This window comes from Lutra lutra, chromosome 10 (assembly GCF_902655055.1).
Source record: "Lutra lutra chromosome 10, mLutLut1.2, whole genome shotgun sequence".
NCBI lineage: Eukaryota > Metazoa > Chordata > Mammalia > Carnivora > Mustelidae > Lutra > Lutra lutra.
In genome coordinates this window covers 100,317,891-100,327,061 of record NC_062287.1, presented here as the reverse complement: position 1 = coordinate 100,327,061, position 9,171 = coordinate 100,317,891, and the positions used below count along the sequence as shown (strand labels likewise).

Sequence of the window (9,171 nt, the reverse complement as noted above, 5' to 3'; positions counted from 1 at the left end):
TAGTTTATAAATGATTTTAACATGTCTGCTGGATACAGTCAATAAACAAAAATCAATTTGTTTTTTTGAAAAGAAGCAAACATAATTAAATATTTAAAATATTGTACAAAAACCACTGTGCAAATAGGATCAAATATGTCAAATACTTGAATATTAAAATTCTAATAAGAATGTGTGGAAAGTCTATCCAATAAACTATAAAATAATTTGAAGGAATTGAAAGAAAAATAAATAAATGGATATTAAAACATGGGTACTCCAATTAGAAGTTTGCCTTCATCTGGAGACATTTACTCTTAGGTATGTATCCAGCAGAATTGCTTACAATGTTTCCAAAGACAAAACTGCACAAATTCATACTTGTGCAAGTTGTATTGTTCAAGAAATAAGTGATGGTGTCCCATCCCTCCCCACAGGGCTTGTGCACCCTCACCATTAGTGTATAAAATGTGTGTTTCCAAGAAATTACATTGGGCAAGTGTCCTAGGGTTTCTTACAAACTAAATATCTGTGTCCTTTAAAATTGTATTCCTTTTTCTTGAATGAAATTGAGTATTCTTTCATATACTTAAAGGATGATTTCCCTCCCCTTTCCTAAAGTTTTACTTCATTTATTTGACCTGTTTTCCTTCTTTTCTTTTCTTCCTTCCTTCAGTTCCTTCCTTCTTTCATTTCTTCCTTCTTTTTTTTTTCCCACTTTCTTTCTTTTTGGAATTCTTGATATTTAAGAAGATGTTATTTGTAATGGCAAATAACACCTTATCTGAGATATTACATTTTATCAACATTATCAATAGTATTTTGATTTTGCTTTTGGTTCAACTTTGTTTCTACCCCATAGAATTACTTATTTTTATGTAGTTGCTTTCTTTTTTGTTCAATTTTTATGTCCTGCATTTTTAATTTTGAGCCAAAGCTACATAATCTTTCTGTGCTTCAATATTACAAAAACTTTTAAAAAATTATAAAACCTTAGAACTCTTTCATTATCTTATCTTCTAAAATATTTAAACCTATGGCTCATTAGAAGATTTCCTTACTGTAGTATGATGTTTTAATGAAAATCTGTATTTTCTCTTCAAAGCTTTCCATGCTGTCCCAGTAACATGCATTTTAAATGTCCACGTCTTGCCAATTTGGTAGGCGAGCTTTATTGAACGATAAATTCTCATTTGTATTGGAATCTTTTTCTATTATTCTACTCTATGGCATCAGAAGATGTCCTTACCCATGCCTGGTACTAGTATTATGAGGCTTCGAACCCTTCGGCAGGGATACTTGTTGGATGTACATTCTCGGTAACACCTGCCTGGCCCTCCTCTCACTCACTTGCTGAGCTCTGTCATGTCTGTCTTCCCTGTGAAATCTGTCGCCCTCCTCCTCACTGCCTTCCATGTTCCCCTGCATGTGTTCCTAATATTTCATAATTAGTTTTCCTAGTCACTCTCTGTTATCACATTACCATAGGACTTCTCTCTCTTGGAAATATTTTCTCTTTCTAATCATAAACTCGTAGAAATCACTATTTATTAAATAACAAGAAGCAACATCCTATTTTTGAGTACTTGAACCCAAGCCATGATTTTTAAACAATCTAAGTGTTGGAAGTCATTGTCTTTTCCAGAATTGAAGCTTAGAGACATGCTTTTCCTGGCATCTTTCCCACACAGCTGGGAAAAAAAATCAAATAATTATCCTACATGTTGTTTGGTAGTATTTCCACTTAAAAGTGGGTTCAGGGGCTGCCTTGGTGGCTCAGTGAGTTAAAGCCTCTGCCTTTGGCTCAGGTCATGATCCCAGGGTCCTGGGATCGAGCCCCGCATTGATCTGTTCGGTGGGGAGCCTGCCTCCCCCCACCTCTCTCTCTCTGCCTGCCTCTCTTCCTATTTGTAATTTCTGTCTGTCAAATAAATAAATAAAATCTTTAAAAAAACAAGTGGGTTCAGACTGGAAATAAAATTAGAGGCAGATGACAAAATGCTGTTTGAAAAAGAATTTTCCCCTACTAAAGGTCATATTGGTTCCAAAATTATTTTTTAAGATTCTCTTTATTTATGTGAGAAAGAGGGAGAGAGAGAGAGAGAGAGAGAGAGAGAGAGAGAGAATGAGCAGAGGGAGGGGCAGAGGGAGAAGCACACTCCGTTGAGCAGGAATCCCAATGTGGGGTTTTATCCTGGGACTCCAGAATCATGACCTGAGCCAAAGACTGAGAGCTTAATAGACTGAGCCATCCAGGCATCCCCCAAAATTAATTTTTAAAACTAGATATAATACATCCAACAGCTAGCTCTCAGGCTGCCTTGGTGCTCATGAAGAAATCAAGAAAAGAACAGGTTAAAATAGTATTTGTCATCAGGACATTTACAACTATTACACAGGCAGAACTCTGAACATAGAGAAGAGTAAGAAAAGAAATGGTTTAGGAAAGTGACAGGAACGAGTCTAACAGAAAAAGAAGCTCTATATGGAGTATTCATAACAGTGGATGAATTGGATGTATATCAATTTTGGATGGTCTTAAATGATATTGCTCAGTACTCTATTCATAGTAACAAATAAGACACACTGTGTGCATTATTCCATGGAGAGGCTGAAGAGAAAGTATTGTGAGAGCTATCTGGAAAAAAATGTAACAAATCACAGAATGCCAAAATGATACTTGTAATTAGAGATTTAAGCATTTCTGGTTGGAGAGAACCCACAGTGTAAAAATGACTACCTTTTATTTAAACAGCACTTTATTTTTGGAAAGAACAGGACAATTTATGGTTGAATGTCTTTGATGGACTAAGTGATATCATCTAAAGTAATATGGATATTTAAATCCTCTACAGTGAGAAAAAAATCAGCATCATCTCTACTAAGAAAGGTAAATATGAACTATTTCATACTGTTGGAAGCTTCAGTTATAATATGTTTAAGTTTAAAAATTAAGACTTAATATATATAGCAAATGTGTCATATTAAAGCAAGTCCTACATATTTCTGATATTAAATATAATTTATAGTTAAATAATAATATTAAATAGTGATATTAAATCTCTTTGGAATACTCAAAACTTGAATAACTTGATATATTTTCCGTAAGTATGGTAAACTCATAATAGAGTCCAACTTAATTTTGAACCAAGACCTGGTAATGAATACACATTTATTTCATAATTTTAGTTTTGATGACATGTACTAAAAGATTTTAAAATAAAATAATTCAGCTAATACAATCACAATTTTATGGGAATTCAAGGAATATTTTATTCAAAAACTCTACATATTGGCAGAGAATTCAGGAGAATTTGCAACATGAGTGTTTAATTGTTTGGGATTTCTATAACATTTGGTGATCACTTTAAAATCTCACTGTATTTCTCTAATAATTGTGTGACACAAAGAAAAGTTATTTACAGGGCATTTTTCCAAGTTGTGTAGAACTCACAATAATATAATGAACTCATTATAATGAGTATAATGCAGAAGAATAAAGCCTAGTTTTTAGTTGTAATGATCATAACTAGCACAGGTGTTAACTTTTATAAATGCCAAGGCTTCTTCCAGTTTTTTGCATATATTAAATGATTTAATTCACATAATGACCAAAGCATTGGAACAACAGCAGGATCACTTTTGACTGAGAGAACAGAGTAACTTGTACCAGGTCACAAACTAGCAGTGGAGTAGCCAGGCTTCAGTTCCGTCCACCAGTGGAGGACTGTACTCACCTATGACATTGCACAGGTGCTAAATTTCATGAACCATGTCCAACCCCATCAAGATGGAGAGATGGAGAGATGAGGGACAGGCTGGGTGGACCTTGTGGTCAGCCAAAAGACATGGGTACACAACAATCAAGGAGGGACTCACATGGCGATACAGGTCCAAGAGCAGATGTGAGCATGACTGCCCCCCCTTCCCCCTTAAAATCACTCTCCAGAGCCTCCCTCTCCTCACTAGTCCTGGCCCTGAGAAAGGGAAGAGTGGAAAAAAGAGTGATCACCAACAAGAGGGTACAATAACTTTATGACATGAAATTCTGCTGGCAATGCACTGTGACACTGAAGAATACATCAAAGAAAAAAATATAATCCTAATTGTAATTATTTAATCCCAACTAATAAGTAATCAGCTTAAATTTGATAGGTAATAATGTTATCAATAATCTCCCATTCATTTCTCACAAATGAAGAAGCAAAATTTAGAAAGTTTAAATGATTATTTAACATTACACAAATGATAAATTATGGAAAAAGGATTAAAAGATGAAAAAAAATCACTAGTTTGCAGTTACAAACATGTGCAACTGGTCAATGAACCACATTTTGTGAGGCCCAAAATCCTTATCTTTAAAGAATGGTGAGTTTAGAAATGGTGTTGAGGGAGTATGTTTGGAGGACCAACAAAGGCAATGGAGGGTGCATATTGTATAGGGTTAAACCAGATGTAGACATCTTTTCTCACCGCACCCACACATGTACAAACCACTGGTAGTGAACACATTTCTGGCTATCCTTGTTTCCCCAAGTTCGATTGCCTTTAGTGTTTTTTATCTGAATCAGTGTTCTCTAGTTAATATTTTTGAATAAAACCCTCTTATGTTTTCCACCTAGAAGCCTTCTAAAAGATATTTTCATGAGATGTTAACAGTTCTAACAATTAAAGAAATCTAATAAATTGAGCTGAATAATAGGGGCATTTAAGCTCAAGGTCAACAAGTGAGGACAGAGGAATGAAGGCCTGAGATTGGTGGCTGAAAATATATGTGAAAAGACACTTTATGAAAAAGTGCTACTGGGGGCGTCTGGGTGCCTCAATGGGTTAAACCTCTGCCTTCAGCTCAGTCATGATCTCAGAGTCCTGGGATAGAGCCCTGCATCAGGCTCTCTGCTCAGTGGGGAGCCTGCTCCCCCACCACCTCGCTTGCCTCTCTGCCTACTTGTGATCTCTCTCTGTCAAATACATAAATAAAATCTTAAAAAAAAAAAGTGCTACTAAACAAAAAAACTACAATAGGATTGTCAAAAAGTGCAGTCAATTAAGAAAGTAAGGTCATATGGCAAAGCTCGGAGTCTGTCTCCACAATAGCCAATGTTCCAGAGCCTCTGCCGAATGGGATATAGTTTCTTTATCCTGGGTTTTTTTCAGAAAGTGTAATGGAATGACCCTCAAGGAACTTTCAGGGGAGATTTTACAGTGATAATCCACAGGATTTAGTTGTCTATATCCTTATGCTGATGGACAATGGTGCCATTATTTCTAAAAAAGAAAGAACTGGGCCCCATTGTCCAGGTTACCATGTAGATTTTGTTTTTAAAGTTTTTCCTAATAAAATCTTTGAATTTTCTTTTCCTTCTTGGAAATCTGCTATGTATCCATTACCCTCCCAGAATGCTCATGAATCTCGGGACCCAAATCGAAGGGTTTTTAGGTTAGTCATACAACTGTTTGAGCTTAAGTACTTCCACCTATAATGTACCATGAAGACACCAGCATAGAATTCAAGATCATTTTAGACTACGTGAGAGATCTTATTGCACGTTCTTGGCCAACACAATGGTCACTTAGTTAAAATCACTTTTGTCCTTTGTTTTCTCAGATATTGTTTGATGGTATAATGTAATTGTCTTTCTTGTTTAAATTTCTATATTGTCCACCTATATCTCAACACATGAGATTATTGAGTCTCTGTAGGTCTTATTAATTACTCATGATCAAAATACACTTGTTCACTCTCTATTTAAAATACATATTCTCTGTCTTTGGTATTTCTGGAAACTAATAATGATATTTTAAAATACTTTGTAGCATTCCATTATGATTTTTATGTTTTTCACCTCTGACATATTATTAAAATGAAAATTGTTAGACAAAAATGGCCAATGGCAGGTAGCAAGTCACTGAAGATAAATTTACTAGGCAGAGTTTTAGAAATCATTTCATCAATGTAATTCCTTTAATATTGTCATTATTAGTTAAATAATCAATAGCTCAAAAAACACTCAAACATTTACTGCATCTTTGAGTAAGATAAATAAAAGATCTTGCATTGTGATACCTGATGACTATGTTGTTTATTTTATTTTGATAAATAAATGAAACCAGATGGTTTCAAATAACATGCATGCATGAGTAGTAACAGTTATAGCTGTACCATGTGGAAAGAAAGGCATGCCTTATACTTGGAAGAGTGGAGAAATTACAAGAAAACAGTAATAATTTGAAATATGATGGTAATATACCACTGAGAAAATGTGATGTAAAAGTTTCTGCCTCAGGATTCTGTTTGTTGATATGAAGAAAAAAATGGACTAATTTGGTCTACACACAAACATACAAAAATTCAAAATTAATAATTCTAGAACATATCACTTTCATCCAAATCCAAACCTAGCCTTAAATATCAAATACGTTGATATATTTAGAATTTAGCATGTATTCTCCATTAGACTTCAGTTGTGTTGTTAGAGCCAAGGATATAAAAAGTTGGAAATTAGTAAACAATAGAAATTGTATGTGCTAATTCCCCCAAGTCCCTTTAGTCCATTAGAAATTAAAAAAAAAAAAAAAAAAAAACTGGAAAGCAACCCTCAAAAGATAAGTGGCTAATTTTATTGTTTTCACAGATGGAAAAAAACCCAGTAGAAGTAAATCTCACTTCAATGGCGGAATTTATTCTTTTGGGATTTTCTGATTATCCCAATCTTCAAATGTTTCTTTTCATAATATTCTTCTTTGTCTATGTGATAATTCTGATGGGAAATGGCATTATTGTTCTCGTAACCAGGCTTGACCAGGCTCTCCAGACTCCCATGTATTTTTTTCTTAGTAATTTTTCCTTCTTGGAAGTCTCTTTTGTGTCTGCCACTCTTCCCAAAATGCTCACAAATCTTTGGACTCAAAAAAGAAGTATCTCTTTGTTTGCCTGTGCAACACAAATGAGTTTTGTGCTTATGCTTGGAAACGTAGAGTGCCTTCTTCTGACAGTGATGGCTTATGACCGCTACATTGCCATTTGTAACCCTCTGCACTACCCTCTCGCCGTGAACCACAAGGTCTGTGTCCAGCTGGTGGCAGCCTGCTGGATCACGGGCATTCTGGTCGATATAGGACAGACATGCCAGATTTTCTCTCTGCCATATTGTGGGTCCAACCAAATCAATCACTTCTTCTGTGACATTCCCCCACTACTCAGTCTGGCTTGTGGGGACACTTTCCTGAATGAGATGTTAGTCTTCACAGTCCCTATGCTCTTTGTTATGATCCCTTTTCTGTTGATTCTTGGATCCTACAGTAAAATCATCTCTACCATCCTGAGGTTGCCATCAGCAACAGGACGAACCAAAGCTTTCTCCACCTGCTCATCTCATGTCATAATTGTGGCCATGTTCTTTGGATCTGCAATCATTACATATTTACGGCCCAAAGCTAAACATTCTTCCAGAACAGACAAGTTTCTCTCTCTTTTCTATACCATCGTCACCCCAATGTTTAATCCCATGATATACACTCTGAGAAATAAGGATGTCATGATAGCCTTGAGAAAATTGTTGCCTTGAAGTTTAATGTATTAGTTGCTGATTTGAACTTATTGTCAATTTTCTTATTTAATTCTGCCATTGTGCAATCAAAAATTAGTACTCTGTTTTCCTACCTAACTATACATTAATTACCTGTACTCATTGCTGAACTTGTTGTTTTTTGCTGGACTCTAGTATCAGTATTATATCCACAAGGTGGTCATGCCAATTAAGAAATTAAGAAACTAAGTATCTAGCCAATTCCATATTCAGGCCACCACTCTACTTCTCCTTCAATATTACTAGTAACTACTAGTTACTTTTTACTGAAAAATGTAATTTTTCTTATCTAGTAATTGTTGCCATATACTTTTTTCCACCTAAAAATTATAGTCTTTATTTTATTTTATTTTATTTTATTTTTTCCTTAGAGCAAATGGACTTTATTTCAGGAACTTGCAATTAAAAGATGGTCTAGTGAATGTTTCTGATACTTTCCCTTTTACGTAACAGTCTTTTTTTCTTCTCGTGAAATTATTCCATTGTAAATATGGTAAGCCTTTGGAGAATATTTTCTCCAAATGATTGTACTTTTATGAGACATTTTACCATTCATCAAACTGAATTTTCTTTGTTATGATTTTTTTTTTAAGATTTTTTTTTATTTATTTATCTGACAGAGAGAGATCACAAGCAGTCAGAGAGGCAGGCAGAGAGAGGAGGAAGCAGGCTCCCTGCTGAGCAGAGAGCCGGGCTCGATCCCAGGATCCTGAGATCATGACCTGAGCCGAAGGCAGCGGCTTAACCCACTGAGCCACCCAGGTGCCCCCTTTGTTATGATTTTGAGAACACCAAAGGAAAGACTAAAACAAACAAAAGCTCTTTGATTATGGATATTTAGAAATTGATAAGACGGCAATGCATCTTTTACCATCTGCCTTTTTTTTTTTCTATAGTCAGCCTCATTTCTGTTTGACATATGTTTTTTCTATATGGCTGAATCATGACCAGTGATGTCTTGATAATTTCTTACCTTAGATTTTATTAATGCAAAAAATGAGTGTACTGTGCTTTTCAGACTTACAGTATGTATGGGGGGGTTGAACTACTTTGTTCCCAAAAGGATTCACCCATTCTCTAAGATTACTTGACTTAATTTTTTTTATTCTTTTGGTGGAACATATAACTGAGATTAATATAGCAGCGTTTCTGATATTTATTGCATTATTTTGCCAAGTCCTTCTGAATGAAAGGAGGATAAATGAGAAAAGAGAATCATTATACTAAACAGACAAAAGTTACCGTTAAGAAGCAAAAGTCTTATATTTCTTTAGATCCTTCCCATTAAAATACAGAAAACCCATTTGGATATATTTTCAATCAAACTTGATTAGAAAATAATGTAGTTTGTATACAGTTTTTTTATTGTTTTAAGGTATTTATTTATTGTATCTCTTCTCTATACATTTAAATAATATCCGTAATTTATAAATCAGTTCTCTTATTTAAAGAGGTATCATGGCATCAATAAAGACATCTAAAAATACAGAACAATTAAGGTACTCCTTTCAGAGAAGAGAATGTTCAGAGAGTAACTGTGACTAAAACATATTAACCATCTAGAGAAATAATGGAAGGAAAGGTAAGAATGTTGATTTCATAA

General features: G+C 34.7%; 1 protein-coding gene across 1 annotated transcript; it reads left to right on the top strand.

Annotated features, from left to right (window-relative positions):
* Positions 1-575: 575 nt before the first annotated feature.
* Positions 576-7,547, top strand: LOC125079385 (olfactory receptor 10AG1-like). The gene is made up of 2 exons (XM_047692962.1): positions 576-599; positions 6,615-7,547. The coding sequence occupies exons 1-2, from the start codon at positions 576-578 to the stop codon at positions 7,545-7,547; spliced, it is 957 nt and encodes a 318-aa protein (XP_047548918.1).
* The last annotated feature ends 1,624 nt before the right edge of the window (positions 7,548-9,171 follow it).